Source organism: Osmia bicornis, chromosome 7 (genome assembly GCF_907164935.1).
Source record: "Osmia bicornis bicornis chromosome 7, iOsmBic2.1, whole genome shotgun sequence".
NCBI lineage: Eukaryota > Metazoa > Arthropoda > Insecta > Hymenoptera > Megachilidae > Osmia > Osmia bicornis.
In genome coordinates, this window is record NC_060222.1 from 11,500,890 (window position 1) to 11,521,360 (window position 20,471).

Below are 20,471 nucleotides of genomic sequence, written 5' to 3' on the forward strand. Positions count from 1 at the left end.
AAAAGGTTTCGTTTCGATTGGTACATCCATCTCGGAGTAATCAGTGAACACACACAAAAAAAAAAAAAAAAATACATACTGATCGAATTGAGTAACCTCCTTCTTTTCGAAGTCGATTAAAAAATACGAGTCGCCTTCTCTTAGGGAACCGCTCTCCCTACGCGTCTGTGCAGTAGCGTGCTAGCGAATAATTCCGGGACGTTACAATAGGTTGTCGACGCCCGAGTTAGGATCTTCCTAGTAGAGGAAAAGTTTTTAATTTTGCGCCGCTTCCGAAAAGTTTGAAATATATTGGGTATCCTATTTAACGATTAAATAGATATCATTAATAGCTATGGAATATTGGTATAAATGAAATAGAAATTATTTTACACTTTTTAGTGCATTTCGAAGTCGGATGTTTTTTTTGTTAAAAATTATTTTATTTCACACTTTTTAGTGGAACCAGTAGTATTTGTAGGATAGTGTAAGGTGATTTTACATTTCTGTTGCTTAGCTAATAACCAGAAAACCGAGACAAACTTGACCGAATTTAAATTGTTAATAAACAAAGCAGGATAAGATGGTCAAAAGTGCCCTTGAGCCGATTTTACTTCGCAATGCACCATTCGATCGCTTATCCCAAAAAACCGTGGTACACCAAGTTTCAACTTTGTACCTCAACCAGGAGGGTAGTTACAGGGTAAGAATCAAAAAGTAGTTCTTGCCATATTTCTTCTATTTAACAATATGCAAAAAATCTGCAAAAATTCTAAAATATTCTAGACATGTTTCTTTATGACTGTGAATTTTTTCAGATTTTTCGGTTGCAAATCCCAGGCGTGAAAAATCAAAAACCCAAAAAAAGGTGAAAAAATTGAGATTTCGGGTAGAAGCTTTCGAGCGACTAGATTTTTCCTTTCACAGTAGTTAGATATTAGCATGACTATTATCTCCAATTTTTGTCTGATTTTTAGGTGTGGTGCATCGTACTTACAAAAATCAAAAACCGTCATTTTCGGCATATTTTGTGTGATAACTTGAGAAATACCTTCAATTTTTATATTTCCTTTATATAGTTAGTGGATTGTGTGATTGTTTATATTTTCGTGTTGGATGCAGCAAGATCTGAATGGAGAGAGTAAAGTTGTTGTAAATAATTCAAAATTACGAACCTTATCTTCTAAAATATTAAAAAGTTTTTGAACGATAACGGTAGGCAAGTGGGTAAGGTCTCCGATTACGGAATTGCTGGAAACATTTTTGTCACAGGTTCGCGCTCCCGTGAAGGTCCAATTTTTTTTTTTTCATAAAATCATTTTTTTTTTAATTATTATTTACTGTAACGTGGTGACACCCGTGCCTCCCCCCTCCCCCCGTTATAATCGCTGCGCTTTCCCCCACCCATGCGCCCACCTAAAACTAACCCATAACCCTTCCCATACCTCACCCCTTCCCCCCGCCCACCGGCGTCGGGCCGATGGAGGCGACGGACAGGTCAACGAGGATCACCCTCACAAGGAGCTTCGAGGCCGGCGGCGGATGCACCCCTCCAACGAACATAGAACACCGAGGAGTTTCCTGGAATCTTGATGAAGCGGCCCAAACTGACGCAAACGTCCACCCGGAGCCATCTGTCGCCGAGCCCGAAGACCTCAGCCCACCCGTTACCGAAGGAAGTCCGTCAGCCCCATCGACCCCGATCACCGGTGTATCGAAAGTCGATCATCGATCCATCGCGGGCCGGAAGAGGCCCCCTTCCAAACCCCATCCCCTCCCCAAAATATCCCGCGATGGTCTCGTCGTCGCCGCTGCGACGTGAATGAGCCTAAGGCTACCGTTGTGTAGAGAAGCGTAAAGAGAGTTTTGAGAGATTTTGTACGGCGATTTCGAGAGAGCGGGAACGGAGTTTGTTGAGTGCGAGTTGTGTGAGTGAGGCGTTGGTAAGCCCTTTTCCTAATTACGATCATCAATTTGCTATTATACTGTGTGAAATTGGCAACGTACCCCTTCTCGTTTTGAACTTCCGGATCTGTACTTAAGCTACGCGTAACGTAGAGACCCCCGCGAGAACCCATCCTGACCCTGTACCTTCCCGTCCCCGGTTATCTCCTCCTTGCGCACTCCCCCGCGAAAGTGTACGGACGAAAGTGCCCGAGAACCCTCTATTGTGTACTCCCCCAATACCCCCTTTTCCCCTTTTGGATTTTGATCGCCGCAGTCGGCGGCTGGCGCCCAACGAAATTTTGTATTTTGCGACATCCCCTTCTTTTTGTATAGAGTGAACCCCCGAAAGGGTCACAATACATAAGAATACACAATAATCATTTTGTAATGTATGAAAAATGGTTTTAAAATATTTTATCATAAAGTATACATAAAAATAAGTTGTGCACTACTGATAACCGCACTACAATTAAGGTAAAATATGAATATGCTTTCCATATCCATCACAAACCTATAACCACGCGGCTTTTCAATGAACAAAATGTTGGGAACTATCCGTAATTAGAACAATTCATAATCAGAAAACCGGTAGTATACATCTTATTTTTATGTATACTTAATGATAAAATATTTTAAAACCATTTTTCATACATTACTAAATGATTATTGTGTATTCTTGTGTAATTAATAATTAAAAAGAAAATGATTTTATGAATAAAGAAAGTTGAACCTTCATGGGGCGCGAACCTGCGACAAAAAAGTTTACAGCGATTCCACAGTCGGGGCCCTACACACTCACCCACCATTATCCTTGAAAAACTTTCTAATATTTTAGAAGATAAGGTTCGTAATTTCCAATTATTTACAATAACTTTACTCTCTCCATTCAGATCTTGCTCTATCCAACGCAAAAATATAAAAAATCACACAATCCACTAACTATATAAAGGAAATGTAAAAATTGAAGGTATTTCTCAAGTTATCGCACAAAATATGCCGAAAATGACGGTTTGTGATTTTTGTAAGTACGATGCACCACATAAAAATCTGAAAAAAATTGGATAATAGCCATGCTAATATCTAACTACTGTGAAAGGAAAAATCTAGTCGCTCGAGAGCTTCTACCCGAAATCTCAATTTTTCGACTTTTTTTTGCGTGTTTGATTTTTCACGCCTGGGATTTGCAACCAAAAAATCTGAAAAAATTCACAATTATAAACAAACATGTCTAAAATATTTTAGAATTTTTGCAGATTTTTTGCATATTGTTAAATAGGAGAAATATGGCAAAAACTACTTGTTCTTTCTTACCCTGTAACTACCCTCCCTGTTGAGGTACTGTGTTGAAACTTGGTGTACCGTGGTTTTTAGAGATAAGCTATCGAATGGTGCATAGCGAAGTAAAATCGGCTCAAGGGCACTTTTGACCATCTTATCCTGCTGTACCCTTTCATAAATTTTTGCGAGTGAGATCATAGCGGATATACAGGGTGTCACGCGACTATCTCGACAGCCGAAGAGGGATTCTAAGGTGAGGTGATTCTAAACAAATTTTTCCTTTGCCAAAATGTTGATTCGTTTTCGAGTTATCAACACAAAACACCGACTAATCCGAGCGCGTACAGCGCGCATGCTCAGGGACTGCAATATCGGCTACGAAAACCGGGCCTGACGTAGGTCGCGAACGAACGGCTCGGCACCCTGTTGGTACAGCACAATAAAAAAACTGAACTGGTAGAACATTTTTAGTCGTTTAAAATGAACACGGAACCTAATGTCTTGTCGCCTGTTATAATGTAAAAACGGAAATTCGAAGCATTCTAAACAACAAATAAAAATGATAGAAATGGAATAATTAATAAACGTTTGAATTGTAGGCTACGTGAATGATGAAAAATTTGAAAACAATTTAAATGAAACTTTCGCATTCGTTCCTAAATTAACCTGCTACGCTGAAAGCAGATAATTGTCACTGGGAAACGAGGAAATACGTTCGGTAGAATAGCAGCTTTCATGATCGGGCCGGTGAACTCCCCTCATTTATTGCACTTAGATATGAATAATAGGCGAGGTGTCTCCTCGTCGAATGTTCAGAATCGAGACAGTGACCTAGTGGGAATTATTTGCTTTAAGCGTAGCAGGTTAAGTTAGAAACGAATGGGTAAGTTTCATTTAAATTGTTTTCGAATTTTTCATCATTAACGTAGCCTACAATTCAAACTTTTATTAATTATTCCATTTCAATCATTTCTATTTGTTGTTTAGAATGCTTAGAATTTCCTTTTTTACATTATGAAAGGCGGAAAGCGATTAGGTTCCGTATTCATTTTAAACGACTAAAGATGTTCTACCAGTTCAGTTTTTTTATTGTGCTATGCCAACGGGGTGCCAAGCCGTTCGTTCGCGACCTACTGTCCGTTCACGACAAGTTGGCGAGGCAGATTGTTTACTTTCTCACTCTGTTCCACCTCTCCCGCTCCCGTGCGCTATGTCGTTATTGGCTGCGGCCAGTGACAAAGGACGACGACGAGCATATCGAGACAAAGTGAAATAGAATGATAACTTTGCAGCATTTATTCATTTATTTAACTTTAAACGGGCGAAAACCCTTTTTGTACATAATGTAGAATATAAAAGTTCAAGAAAACTTATGCTAGTATATACATGAACATAGACGAAGGACGCTCGACAGTCAACATACACAAATATAATCAGCGTAAACCGATTCTAAACATATACATACTACGCCGCTACGCTTGGCTTTCGTTACTAATCAGTGCTCTGTAGACATCTGCTTTTATTTTGTTAATGGGATCCGCGAATAGGTCAATATGAAGTTGTAATTTGTTGGCTGTGTTGCATATTCTCGTAATAGTGTCTAAGTGTCCATATCTAGAATAGAACTGAGTGAGATGGAATAGGTTTGTTTGTCTAATTGTACGTGACGGAGCGTGAAGTTTAATGAGTTGGAGAAGGGCAGGACAATCAATTTTGTTTGTTAAAATTTTATGCAGGTATATAATTTCAGCTACAGTGCGTCTGTGCTCAAGTGTTTTAACCCCAAATCTGTACATAATGGGATTATAATTGTGATTGGTCAGGCTCATTAGACTTCCAGCTTTTGTTGATAGGAAACGAAGAAATTTGTGCTGAATACCCTCTAAGAGGTTACGGTGGCGAACTGTTCGAGGTGACCATATAATTGCTGCGTACTCTAGATTAGGTACAACAAGTGCTAGATAGAGACAAAGTAGAGTGTGTGGATTTGTGAAGTGTTTACAGGAGCGTTTAAAAAAGCCAAGCATATTAGATGCAGTTGCCTGGACCTTTAAGAGGTGGGTTTCAAATGTTAATTCATTGTCTATAGTGATACCCAAATCCCTGACTCTTGTGACACACTTTAGTGTTTCGTTTGCTAGTATATAGTTATGAAATATTGTATTCTTGCTAAGATTGAAGCGAATTACACAGCATTTGTCTACGTTTAGAGTCATCAGGTTGTGTTCACACCATGTTTCAAGCCTAGTGATATCTTCCTGAAGATCAAGAGCGTCGCGTACGGAGAGTATAGTTTTGTATATTTTTAAATCGTCTGCATAGAGTAGAAAGTAGCAAGTGCGGAAAACAAATCGGATGTCATCAATAAATAGAAGGAAAAGAAGCGGGCCAAGATGTGATCCTTGAGGGACGCCAGAGGTAACAAGCACAGATTTGGATAGGTGATCTCGGAATTTGACACGTTGGTAACGCATGCATATGTAACTATGCAGCCAAATGAGCAGAGTACCAGTTATCCCAAAGGTAGAGAGTTTATCTATAAGTATGTAGTGATTTACTCTGTCAAATGCTTTAGCAAAATCTGTATATATTGCGTCTACCTGAGTATGTGTTTCCATAGCTCTAGATATATCGTTCATGTAGCAGGCTAAATTAGAGACAGTTGAACGCCCTTTGATAAAACCGTGCTGATTGTATGATAGGTGATTGGTGATCATATCTGAGAGTTTCCTGGTGACTATTGCTTCAAAAATTTTAGATGCTATGTTTAACAAGGAAATAGGCCTATAGTTTTTTATATTCGTTTTGTCTCCAGCTTTATGAATAGGTGTTACCAAACTAAGTTTCCATCTCTTCGGGAAAACACCAGCGTAGAGGGATTTGTTAATAATTATCCAGAGAGGTCTTGATAGGATAAAGTTGCAGCTTTTGTACAGGTTAGCTGGAATGCCATCTTCACCCACACTCTTGCATGTGTTGAGACCTTTGATTTCTGTAAAGACTTCGCTGATGCTAATTGAAATATTGGGAAGGCACATGTCCACAGAACGAGGATGGATCGGATGTGAGTCGCCATGAGTATTGTCGGTGTAGTTGGATTCGAAGTATGTCGCAAACATATCAGCTATTACACATGGATCACTCGACTCAGAGCCGAGTAGTGACATGCTGGAAGGAAGAGATCCAGTAATTCGATTTGAATTTACGTAAGACCAGAACGATTTTATATTGGTCTGGATGTTGCTCTCAATGTTACACAGATATTTCTTATAACACTCCCTTGCAAGTGAGTCACATCTGGCCCTGAGTTTACAGAAATGATGATAGTCGCTGAGATGCATGTGCTTTTTATATAAATAGTGGGCCGATTTCTTTGCCCTTATAAGTCTGATAAGATCATTAGAAAACCATCGCGGATACGTATCCAATCGGATACGTCTCTTAGGTACAAAAATTTCTATTGCCTCGAAGACTTTTATATAAAAGAAATCCACCGCGTCGTTAACCGAAAGACCTTGAAGTGAGCCATCCCAGTCAATATTATTAAAGTATTCTATCATACTACTATAGTCAGCATTCGCATAATCGAACCTGAAGGTGTATGCTAGAGGAGGGGGCAGAGGGAGAGTTGGAAGGCATAAGATGATGTTAAGGGGAGGATGATACAGATCAATAGGTAGGAGTGGGTTCACAGTAGTTTGAAGAGAGACAGAGACTAGGTTGGAAAAAACAAGGTCAAGGATGGAGCTGTGACAATTAGGAAAGGTGTTTAGTTGATGAAAATTACAGGCCTCCAGTAGCTCAACAGTGTCATTATAGATGGAAACGTTTCTACTATTGGAGGAATTATCTAAGTAAGGAGAGGCAAAGGATGAAGATGCAAGGTGCCATTTAATAAAGGGCATGTTGAAGTCACCGACAGTAAGGTAGTTACATGATGGAAAGGATGTGACAATGTTGAAAATAGAGTCGAAGTGATTGCGATAGATAAAAGGAGAAGATGATGGTGGTATGTACAATATTTAGATAATGATAGGATTGGGAGAAAGAGAAATTTTGACAAAAAGATGTTCGATTAGGTTGGAGGATGAAGGCAGACATACAGAGGGAAGAGTGGAACGAACAGCCATGAGAACACCCCCGCCTCTGTTGTGATTACTGGTGGTTTGGTTTCTATCTAAGCGAAAAATTTCATAGTTATCGAGGCCGAGCTCGCGTGAAAAGAAGCTGTCGTTTAGCCATGTTTCTGTGAAAATAATAATATCGTAAGGGGTTGGTGAAGTAGCTATAGATATACGTAGTTTCTCAAGTTTTGTTCTCAGGCCCCTAACATTTTGATAATAAATAAACAGTTTTGAGAGAGTATTTAGTTTTTTGGCGCATTATGACGCACAGACGATGATTTGTTTACAATACAAGGTACACCACGGACATAACGGATTGTCTTGTCTGTCTCCTTGATTATGCAGTGATTCTAATTTCTGTCTGAGTTGCCGTAAGTGATCGCGTTCAAGAGGAGTTTTGTTGTCCGTAACTTTGTACTGTTTTGTTATTGTATGTCTATTAATTAATACTTGACGAGCTAAATTAGAATCATTAAAAGTAACCCTCAATAACCTAGGCTTTGACCCCGGTTTACCAAGACGCGCCACACGAATGTCGCCAGAATTTGGAGGTAGTATGTCGCGCAGTAGACCCTCAATGATGTTGACATCATGTTGAGCCGATGATGAAATAGGACCCTCCTCTAGACCATGGACGATGATGTTCCTCGATCTTCTCTCCTTCTCAGCAATTTCGGATAATACAGTGAACGTTGAATCCGCCAGATTACTGGTTTGTTTCTGGGGTACTGAGGCATTTTCCAGAGCTTGGACCCTTGTAGTAATCAGGTTCACTTCTGAACGCAGTGAATTTAGTTCTCCCTTGATGTGCGATATTTCAGTTTTAAGAGTGTTTTGAAGCTCCTGGATATCTTTACAGATTTCCCGCCGCATATTCAGGAATTCCATGCGCATTAGATCCCTGATGTCATCACCAGCGCAAGTAGTGACATCGGTTGATGTCTGAGTTAATCGACTGGGAGAGTTACCAGGAGATGGCACCGCGGGAATTTTACATCTAAGTAAACGACCGTTGTGCCACGGGTGACCGGTATGCGATAAGCAATTTGAACCCGGGTGAGAAATAATGCCACAGTTCACACAGGTGACCGGGTTGACCACTTGCGTTTTGCAGCCCTTGCATTTGTCACTCATAGTAGCTTTTAATATAATGTGTTGAAACAATAGGAATATTTTCAAAGCACAAAGCTCACTGGTTCAATAGCGACACTTAATTGTTGTTATTAGTGCACTAATGTTAAATTTATAGTCCAGATTTGAGTCAATGACCGGATTAGATTGTAGGTCCACTAATCACTAATCACAATAGAGCAATTCAATAGAATTGGCTGAATTTGGGATTAACTGACGAGACACAATAGATATTTCTATAATAACCGTTAAATCTGTTGACGACTGCGAGCGAACGTGTTTACCGGTCGAGTGACTGATAGCGACTGATAGCATTGGCGTAGCCTCTAAATCAAAGTGTCGGTAAAATGATTTTCTTACTTTTCACATATTACCGCTGAATCTATGGATGGAATGTATAATGTATTAGGTACCAGGAAAAGATCGCGCGAATTTTAAGTCAATGTTGAAACATCGAACACTTCCTTGGAAAGTAATTTTATTTGTGAGACAAATAGTTATCATCTATTTTAATTTTTAGAACTATTTTCCAGTGTTCTATATGGTTATATATTCCTTCTTTGTAAAGATGTGGAGGTTTATTCTGGAATATTAATCTGCAAAACGAATTTATTTCGCAATTTAATTTCACAATGTTAAGAAAAACCGCACGGACTTTTTTTGGTACCGGAAATGTTGCTGCTTGATGTAAATATGCAGCTTCGAGCTGCAATGTAGAATTGGAAATAAATTTAGATTTGGGAATAAATCAACAAACTGTGGCCGTTTTAAAAGAACTGAATATGTCCAAGAATGTCCTGCCATCCCAAAAATCCTCGGTCATGAGAACGCCTTCGACAGTATGCCCTTTTGTTTATGACACCCCCATTTGAAGGAGTTTTCCCTAAAAAGGGGAAACGCGTTGACAAAACGCACATGGCCTGCCTCAACCGTTCGTCTATTTCGAATTTTCTAACATTAGTCTTCTCAGAGCGATTCTCCAGCAAACACAGTGCGATTTTCTTATATAATATTATATTTTTTATTACTTAATTTAATACTTCCTTTTATTTTATTCTTTTTGCATAGTTCAGTTTTTCGTATGTTTTTTAGCGTTTTTCGTGTGTCTTTTTGCGTTTTTTTACTATTATTTTGTGCGTTTTTTCAATATTTTTTCGTGTGTCTTTTTGCATTTTGTTATTATTATTTCGTATGCGTTTGTGGTGTCTACTTATATTGCTGTAGTACTAGTCTAGTTTTTGTTTAAATTAAATGTATTCAATATAATATTATGCAATCGCGTAAACGAGGGCAAACCGTGCACAGTGAAGCACGAAACATTGTGCGAAACCTTATCACGAAATGTGACGAGGAAGCTGCGACAGGGAATCTGCTACACCCAATACATCAGGCAAATGATCGTATTGCCGATTCTGCCGGTTTGTCTAATCGCACTGTTAGCAGAATTAGGAAAGAAAGTTCGGAAGCTGGAGAAGGAACTTCATTGTCATCGCCTGGAAAAAAGCGACCGAAGATGACTGACAAAAAGTTCCATTGCTCTGAAGAGGAGAAAACAGTGATCAAGGATATTATCCACGACTTTTATGTCATGAGAAAAGAAGTGCCAACTTTGCGAAAGCTTTTATTTGCGATCCGAGCAAAAATTGATTTTCCATGGCAAAAAACAAGTCTGTATTATTTGTTGAAAAGAATGGGTTTCGCATGGAAGAAAACACAAAACATACGGACGGTCCTGATTGAAAAGCCACATATTGTAAATTGGCGCGGAAAATATTTAGAAACATTGGACTGCTATCGAAGAGGTGGGCGGAATATAATATACCTAGACGAAACATGGGTAGATAATACAATTACCTTCGGTAAATGCTGGCAAAGCGAGAATGAGCCAGGTATTTTTATCCGACTTTGAAAAGGAGGAGGATACTCAATTCGATCAGTATATATTTTTTTTCTTTTTTTTTCTGGCTTTGCTCACCGATTACTCCAAGATGGATGGACCAATCGGAATAAAATCTTTTGTGTCTTGTAGGATATGTCTTCCGATTGGTCCCGTTATAAAAACATTTCGCATTTTTTTATTCCGAACGGTTTTCATTATTGCAAAATATGTTCTGGTTCAAGGAATGCACCGATTGCGATGAAAGTTTTCACATTTCGTAGATCATTCCGCGATGATTCGATTTCCCAAAATTTATGTAACTTCTTATTGTTACTAACTATTGTTATTATAATAAAAAGCCTATTCTTTAGGGTTACCCTCCAAGGAATATACCGACCGCGATTTTTCAAACTTGTCCCTGCAAGTAAACTTCGAATACTGCTCGTTCCACTAAAAAGTGTGAAATAAAATAATTTTTAACAAAAAAAAAATCCGACTTCAAAATGCACTAAAAAGTATAAAATAATTTCCATTTCATTTATATCTGTATTCCACAGCTATTAATACAATCTACTTAATCATTAAATAGGATACTAAATATATTTCAAAGTTTTTGGAGGCGGCGCAAAATTAAAAATACCCGAACAAACGGTGCTGCCAATAACGATTTGATTGTGGTATGGCAAACTTGGTAATTAATAAGTCGTAAGAGAAAAATTATAGGTCCGGTTGAAAACATTTGTAATTGTAACGATTGTATGAGAAATTGTCAGCACTCCTGATGGACATGCACTATACTGCAGTTCACAAGAGACCATACTTAACTCGCGCCGCTCACTAGGTCTAGAGAGATTTTTAATGACGTGTGTTACTCCCCTCTCCAGCTTGCTTCTTATTATACTTTGCGATGATATAAATGGTGGGCAGAAATATATGACGTACGATAACTAAAAACCGGTGATGATATTGTAAAGTTTCACGATGCAATGAAACTATTATTTTCCGGAAAAAAATGATGTGAACGCAAAGTAAGAAGCAAGCTGTAAAGAGGAATCACACGCACTATTAAAAATCTCCCTAGACCTCAGTAGGTCACTAGCTGCGCGAGTTAAGTGCGGTCACTCGTGAACTGCAGTATAGTTAATTCGTAATGGGTATATTGATTCCCATTGAATATTGTTTACTTGAAATTATCAAATGGGTCATTTGTCACTGGTTGCCGACACCTGAACTAGGATCTTCCTAGTAGAGGAAAAGTTTTTAATTTTGCGCCGCCTCCGAAAACTTTGAAATATATTTAGTATCCTATTTAATGATTAAGTAGATTGTATTAATATCTGTGGAATACAGATATAAATGAAATGGAAATTATTTTATACTTTTTAGTGCATTTTGAAGTCGGATTTTTTTTTTGTTAAAAATTATTTTTACAAAGTTCGACTTCCTCTGTACGATTGATAATTGTGCATGCGGGTGGCAAGACTGGGTTTGTACCCGGGGCGGCTTTAATTTTCAAAGCAGGCAGCACGAGAGGTGATTATCATGGCCAAATGAATGCCATTAATTTAAAAAAATGGATGCAGGAAATGTTGATCCCTAACATTCCGCCGAATACGGTGATCGTAATAGACAATGACCCATATCACTCAGTCCAATTAAACAAGCTACCCTCAACACAAGCAAAAAAAAAAATATGGTGGATTGGCTAACAACCAATGGCATTCCCTGCTCTGAAAATATGAGAAAATTTGAGTTGCTGGAATTAATAGATAAAAGTCGACCACCAAAAACGTATAAAATAGATCAAATAGTTAAACTATCTGGACACACAATATTACGATTACCCCCTTATATGTGTAATCTGAATCCGATCGAGTTAGTGTGGGCTGAAATTAAACATAAAATTAGACAACGAAACATATCTACACTAACGTATACAGAATTAGAAACAGCAATCAAAGAGATCATTCCAGAAATTTCACCCACATCATGGGAAAACTACTGCAAGCATACGGAAAATATAAAACAACGATATTGGCAGCGAGATAGTGTATTAGAAACATTGATGGACAATTTATCTTTAAATGGAAACAGCGATACAGAAACAGCAGAGGAAAATTCAGACAGTTCTTTCTCGGATGATTGATAAGGTAAAAAAAAAATGAAAATTATACTTCTTTCAATTTTAACATGACCTATACCTATGTAAATTGAAATTGCACGAAGTCTATTTAGTTGTAAATGAGTTGCATCAGTTTTAGTAAAACGAAATATGAACAAATTAATTTTTTTCTCGACATTAATTATAAGAAAGATCTGTGCGAAATCGCATTTGATTTTTGTATTTAAAGAATCCCGCCGAACTTAGTTACCCGCACTCTAGCGGCTATAGATAGAAAGTAAGAAATTATATCTTTTTATAGCTGACACTTTAATTGGGAGGCTACGCCAGTGCTGTGAAATCATTCTATTTCACTCTGTCCCGATATGTTCGTCGTCAACCTTTGTCACCGGCCTCAGCCAATAAGGAACGTACGTGTGGTAGCTAGAGAGGTGGAATACAGTGAGTGTTAATGTTTAAGATGTTTATAATGTTTATTCAATATCTTGTTTGTAATTTTTTGTTTTCAAGTTGGCACTGCCTACAGTTTTTTTTGTTCGGCTTTCCCGCCTTTTTTTTTCTTGCGACGCTCTTAAGTGCTCGATGGTGCAATGCACGTGTACCACGTTTTTTTCTATACAGGGTGTTCCATAACTTGTGTAACTCTCGGAAACGGGGGGTTGCTCGGGTGATTCTGAACAACATTTTCCTTTACCAAGATGTCGTTTGAAGCTTCGTTTTTGAGTTATTAAAGAAAAACACCGGCCAATCAGAGCGCGCGCCGGGCGCGCGCTGAGCCACAGGAGCGTTAGCTTTCAACGGCGCTCGGTCGTGGTCGTGAACAAATGCATTGGCACAGCGTAGGTATCAAGGGAAGAGTGCGATAAATGTTACATCGTCTTTGTTGTTCATGAATAACGAATGATTTCACATTGTTATTGATTTAAGACGATGTAACATTTGTCGCACTCTTCCCTTGACACCTACGCTGTGCCAATGCATTTGTTCACGACCACGACCGAGTGCCGTTAAAAGCCAACGCTCCCGTGGCTCAGCGCGCGCTCTGATTGGCCAGTGTTTTTCTTTAATAACTCAAAAACGAAGCTTCAAACGACATTTTGGTAAAGGAAAATGTTGTTCAGAATCACCCGAGCAACCCCTCGTTTCCGAGAATTACACAAGTTACGGAACACCCTGTATAAGGAATTAAATGTTTTATAAACAACCTGTGTTGTCTATTCCATTACCCACCAACAGGTTATGGGCCCAGAACTGCCAATGTGGAGTGCACTTTTCTTACTCAAAGAAATTGATAGAAACTTTCACGTAAAGTGCAGTTCTCCGTTTTTGAGGTTATCTGGTGCGTAAATCCCGCTGTAAGATGTATTCAACAAAAATAATTAATATCGGCTATCTGGAAGGAAAATCTAACTGGAGTACATGGAAATATAAAGCCGGTGTTTATCTGCGAGGTATTCCTGGAGCACTTGACGTTGTTGAAGGCAGGTTAGTTAAACCTGATGAAGTGCTAGAAGATGCCGGTGCTGCAGCGAGAACAGAATATAAAAAGGCACTAGATGTGTTTCTAAAAGCTGACAGTAACGCGTTAATTGTCCTGACAACAAATATGTCAGAAGAAACTCTACAAAAGGTAATGCGTCTTACTACGTCCAGAGCTGTATGGCTGGAACTTCATAAATTATTTGATGGAGTGTCTGAAGATAAAGTTTGTAACCGATCGATTAGGCCATCGATACGTCACATAGTGTAGGGGCCCGTAGAGCCGGCCCCACTATTATGTCACGGTACGAATCGCGCAAGCGTAAGATTCCTCTTCGCTGCCTAGAGCACCGAGCGAGGTGCCTGCCGATCGGCGGAACGAGCACTTGTCGTCGAGCCTCCAATGCGAACAGACGCAATTTCGGTCGTTGTAGAATCGCTCGAACAGACGCACTCACCGCAAGCAGAGCAGCAGTTACGACCATCGTGCTCTGCTCTGCAATGCAACCGATCGCAGCTTCTCTGACCAACCGATTCACGAATCCGCGAGGTAAGAGAATCTGAGAGAGCGAGCCATGAGAAGTGTGAGAAAATCGGTGCCCGCGTTGCACTAGAGATATCCGAGTCAATAAGGAACTCGACGTCAGGTGCCCACGCACTGAATAACGCGTCACACAAAGTATAGTTCTGCGAGAATCGTTAAAATTCCGTTCGCGTGCGAGCTATGATTATCCGTCTCCTCGAATGTCAAGGACGGTCGCGCCGTTAAAGTCTATTTATACACACCGTGTCGCTAACTGACAACGATAGGCGATCAGAGATTGCTCCGATGCAATAACTCATCATAAATTTTACTGTGTCTGGAAGAAATAAATCTTTTGTTCATTTTTCCTCTCACACAATCTGAGTGTACCCTCTTTATTTCGCTCCCCATCTATATCCTACGGAAACGTGCTCTTGGAGAAAGAGCACGGTTACAAGTTTATGATCTCTGTTTGCAATTTTTTGGATTTAAGAAAAATCCTACTGACGACATTGCTACACACATGTCAAAATTAAGGAATTTGTGGAATGATTTAAGACTGGAAATGAGCAGAGATGCTCAGAATAATCCAGAACTTCCGGATTTGTTTTTGATTTGCAAAATTTTAGGTACATTACCGGAAGAATACTTTTCCTTCAAATCTAGTTGAATGCTGATGTCCAAGAATGACAAAACAATTGATAATCTAACTAATCAACTATGTGCATATGAAAAAGCCTTATCAAGTAAAGAAGTTGAACCTACATCTCAGGAAGCACTCGTCCTCAATTCTTCAAAGCCAAAATATGAAGCAAGGCCAAAGAAGAAACTTATCTGTAATTACTGTAAGAAACCTAATCATACAATCAAAAGGTGTCGAAAATGGATAGCAGATGAGAAGCCGCCAAAACCAAATAACTCAGGTGCCGTTGATTCTACAAGTAAATCTTCGACGAATATGACTCTTCTTGTTGTGGCGTCAGCTGCAATGTCTTCTGAATGCGACAACGTTGGTTGGTATGTGGACAATGGAGCGACAAGCCAAGTCACAAACAATAATAAGTTCTTCAAGACTTTTGAGTTGTTTTCGGTGCCCCATACTATAACCACGGCTAATGGAGACACGGTTGAGGCTATCGGTAAGGATACGATAGAAATAGAAGCAGTAGTGGATGGAAAATGGCACAAGCTCATCTTGGGAGATGTGTGGTGTGTACCTATGATTCAGAAAAATTTGTTTTCGGTCTTGGCTGCTCAAGATAAGAATCCGAAGAGTAGATTTATGTCGTCAGCTGAAACTTGCGAATTCAGAGTTGGTCAGGATGTAAAATTAGTAGGAGTACGTAGTCGTTTTGGGGGCTTGTATAAATTAGCCATAAGATGTATCAAACCCCATTCTCTTGCTGAAGTAAATATAATTAATAAAGAAAATTTGCTTCAATTGTATCACGAGAGATATGGGCATCAAAATAAGCGACACGTGAAGTCAATGATTCAGAAGGAACTAGGTATCAATGTAGAAATGGACAAAGAATTGTGTGAGGGCTGTATTTATGGCAAGGCTCACCGACGCCCCTTCTCTATGAGAAGGAAAGCAACAAAGCCGGGAGAGCTAATTCATACGGATGTCTGTGGTCCGTTTGAACGTTCAATGTCTGGATACCGTTACTTCGTTTTATTTAAAGATGAATTTACAAAATTCAGGACCATTTATTTTATTAAGGAAAAATCGCAAGTCGCAGATAAATTAAGCCAATTCATAGCTGAAGCAAGGACTGCTGAACATGTTGTTAAAGAACTTTTAAGTGACAATGGGGGAGAATTTGACAACAAACAAGTTAAGGAGATTCTGGAAAAGGAAGGGATCACTCAACGTTTGACTATGCCCTACACCCCTCAACAAAATGGATGCAGTGAAAGAGAGAATCGTACAGTTGTGGAAACAGGAAGAGCAATAATGCACGCTCATGGAAATATTCCACAAAAACTTTGGGCTGAAATAATAAATTCTACGTCATATATCTTAAATCGGACCGGGCCATCCAGTACCCCTGGAAAGTCTCCATACGAATTGTGGTACGGTAAAAAGGCTGGTACAAAACACTTACGGATAATTGGGTCAGTCTGTTGTTACGTCCGGGTTAATTTTCCATAAACCGACCTTGCGTTTCCCGTCTTGTGCGCTGCACTTGGAAGAAGTTCCCCTACGGGAGGCGCAAGGAAGGGCGTTGTTTCTTGATTTTTCCCATTTTCGTATATTGTTCGCGCTCCCTCTAACTTGTGTCTCTTTGTTGAGTGCGCTGCACTTGAAAATGTTCCACACGAGGAACACAAAGAAAGGGGTTTGAGATTAAAATAATAATTCTTCTTTTTCTTTTCCCTTATTAGCTTCAATAGTTCAACCGTTAGTACACCAAGTTTGTGTACCTCGCCAGTGCGTAGCACTTGGAAATAATCCCAGGCGAGGCACACAAAGGAGGCTATATTTAGCTCTTTCAAATAATATAAAGTCAACCTTTCCTTGGGATGATTGCCTAGTCGAAACTGCGTAGTTCGAAAACTTAGAAAGTCGAAATCGTTAAGGGAGAGGTATCATAAACATCCTTCGCCGCGCGGTTAAGCAGTGCGACGCACTTGGAAATTTCCCAGCTAACCGCGCCGTACAAAGAAAACTCTTGTTCTACCCTACTAGCGAGATACCTCTCTTACCTGCGAAGCATGCGTCAGCCGACCCTTCCACGTGGAATGAATGCAATTAAAATCGAAAGCAATTAGTATGAAACGGAATGAAACTGTTGTATGACTATGGAATGCGAAGGTGTGCGTGACAACCACTGGCGTTTGAAATTGTCGACCGACGTTCAAGAACGTTCGAGGTGAAGGTCGACCAAGGCAATAAACATCGACAACGAACTACAGCTAAACGTTAAACGTAGAACGTTTAGAAAATACGAAAATCGTTAAAAACTGATGTACGCGGAACTAATAACAATTAAATGCAGTAACGAATTTGCATACATCCGCGATTTGATAATAATTACAAATGTCGATTGCCTTTTTCCGTAAACCGCCGAAACACGAACAAGATCGGAATAATTTCACGTTATTCATTATTAGTTATTCAATATAGTAAGTCAAACATCTATTAAAAGGGCCAAATGTTCTTCGTTACCGAAATATCATTTATAAAAGCCTCTTTGATTAGTAAATTCAAACAAATAAAGTCGTAATAGATTTCGAATATTCCAGAAGTATAGAAATTGCGACGCACTAAATTCATGAAGCGTTAGAGGGGTAAAAGAAAGATAGTCTACGAAAGACAGAGTCGGAAGGAAGGTCAAGAAGGGATGAGAACTCGGGAAACGCACCTAGACAAAACCAACACGCGCGGGCTTTCCCCTTCGACACGTACCCTGATTTGCCAAATGATGTCCCCACTTTGGGCCCATGATCGCGGGTCGAACCCTGAGATACGATCGCTTGACTGAGGCAAATCACTCTTCGTCAAAAAATCGTGAGGTACGTGACGGAGAGGCCGTGTTCGCGTTAAGCAATAGTTGTCGTGTGAAAATCGTTGTAATTAGCTGCCCGGTAAAGTCCTTGCAAAAGGCAGAGTGCCGGGAGATTGCAGTTCTCGTTTTCCGCGGCAAAGACTTTACGAATACGTTAAATTTCATACTTTTCAATATCTATCTTTTCTCTTTTGTTTTTAAATCGTTCGATAATTAATATTCTTTCTTTTTCCGCGTCGCGTCTTTTTCGTAACAATTTCGTAAATTATCGTTTCGTTTCCGTAACAATAATACCGTACAAAGGCCGATCGCGAACGCGTAGTGCGTGACAGGAGTTCTCATCTTTTCTTCGCCTTCCAGATTTTCAGACAACCAAGCATCTAGCGACTACTGAGCGAATTTACAAATATATTATCATATATCAATTTACATCGAGCTTGGTAAGTTATCTATTTCATTTTGTCCAATACGACGAATCTGGATTTAGTGAGGCAAAACGGGCGATCTTGAAACCGCGTGTCCTGGAAGTTTCCCCCAAGATCGTTCTGTTCAACATCGTATTAAGGTATCGAAGACATTTCGCAATTTTTAATAATAATTCCGTTTTGCGATAACGAGAGGCGGCCCACGAAACCGTTGGTTTTGGAAGTTTTTCCCCTTGGGATCGTTTCCTCTCATCGCTTATTAATTGCTCATCGAAATCGCCACTCGAATCATCCTAAAATTCTGTTTTACGGTTCAATAGATTTCAATATAACCTAATTTCGCCTATCTTGTTAATATATACAGTGTGTCCCAGAACTGGGGTAGGAGCCGAAGAGGGATGATTGCTGAGATCATTCTAAACAACTTTTTCCTTTGTCAAAATGTTGTTTAAGGCTTCGTTTTCGAGTTATTAACGAAAAACACTGGCCAATCAGAGCGCGCCCTTAGCGCGGGCCGAACCACGAGAGTGTTGGGTATGCTCTGCGTTCAAACCGTGGTCGTGATCAAGTGCATTGGCACCACATCGGTGTAATAGGATTCGTTGTTCATGAGCAATCAATAATTCGATACTATTATTCCTTTCTTTTTTTAATTCATCATTCGATACAACTTTTGCCCAACGAATCTTATTATACCGACGTAGTGCCGATGCACTTGATCACGACCGCGCGGAGCATACCCAACACTCCCGTGATTCGGCCCGCACTAACGGCGCGCTCTGATTGGCCAGTGTTTTTCGCTAATAACTCGAAAACGAAGCCTTTACCAACATTTTGGCAAAGGAAAAAGTTGTTCAGAATGACCTTACCAATCAACCCTCTTTGGCTCCTACCCCAGTTCTGGGACACCCTGTATATCTAAATTGCATTTTTCTGTATTTCCAACAGCTCGAACTCTTTGTAAACCAATTCATTTTGTAACCGTGCTCTTGCTTCGAGAGCACGAATTCGTGGGATAGAGACGGGGAAAGAAATAAGAGAGATACGCTCAGATATTAAGAGAGGAAAAACTTAACAATAGCATTTATTTTCCCTTTTATATCGGATACCTCGGTACTTCTCAAGGACGCGCAGCGTCCCTCTCCCGGAACTATTACCGTTAGTTATAGTGAAAATATGTATTAGCGGCTTTAACGGCTCGGTCGTCCTCGACGTCTGAGACGAAGGTTAAACGTGGCTCGAACGCGTGTTATCATACCGCTTTCTTACACACACACACACACACACACACACACACAGCTTTATCTCACGCGTAGACGCAGCGTGACACCTGCTGTCGAGCTCTCTTTTCTATTTAAATGATTGATTGAACGCGGGCACCGACTCCTCCACACGTCGCATGGCTCGCGTTCTCAGGGTCTCCTCTCTCGCGAATTCCTCAGAGTTCGGTTGATTAGAGACACTGACAAAGGTTGCTCATGGGCGCGGAAGTAATCTCGAAAGCGAAATCAGAGCACGATACTCGTAGCTGCCGATTCGCTTGCGGTGAGTGCGTGAATCTTAGTAATTCTCCGGTCACTGGAAATACGTGTGATCGCATTGGAATCTCGACGACAAATGCTCGTTCCGCGGATCGGCAGGCACCTCGCTCGGTGCTCTAGGCAGCGAAGGGGAATCTTACGCTTGCGCGATTCGTACCATGACATGATAGTGGGGCCGGCCCTACGGGCCCCTACACTATGTAACGTATCGGTGGCCTAATCGATCGGTTACAATTTACTGTTATGCTTTTCTTTTTTTGAAATTATATTTCTTTTTGTTACACATAACTAGTTTCAGAATCATTTTTAGTTTAACACACTTCCTTCCTAAACATTCACGCTTACCATCTTCGCACAAATTCGCACGAGGGGCCCGTATGGGACCAGAGCATTGACGAACTCAATCAATAAATTCAGAATCTTATTATAAAAATTAAACGATTCTTTTTAATTGTTCCGATCATTATCGACCTAGCGCGATTGGGACTGGTGGCAGCGATAATACCGTTCTCAACCGCGTATTAATCATCC

At 40.0% G+C, this 20,471-nt stretch overlaps 1 protein-coding gene across 1 annotated transcript; it reads left to right on the top strand.

The window, feature by feature from the left end:
- Positions 1-12,031: 12,031 nt before the first annotated feature.
- On the top strand, positions 12,032-12,484 carry LOC114882036. Its single transcript, XM_029198918.1, has one exon. It carries the CDS (start codon positions 12,032-12,034, stop codon positions 12,482-12,484), a length of 453 nt encoding a protein of 150 aa, XP_029054751.1.
- Positions 12,485-20,471: the final 7,987 nt, after the last annotated feature.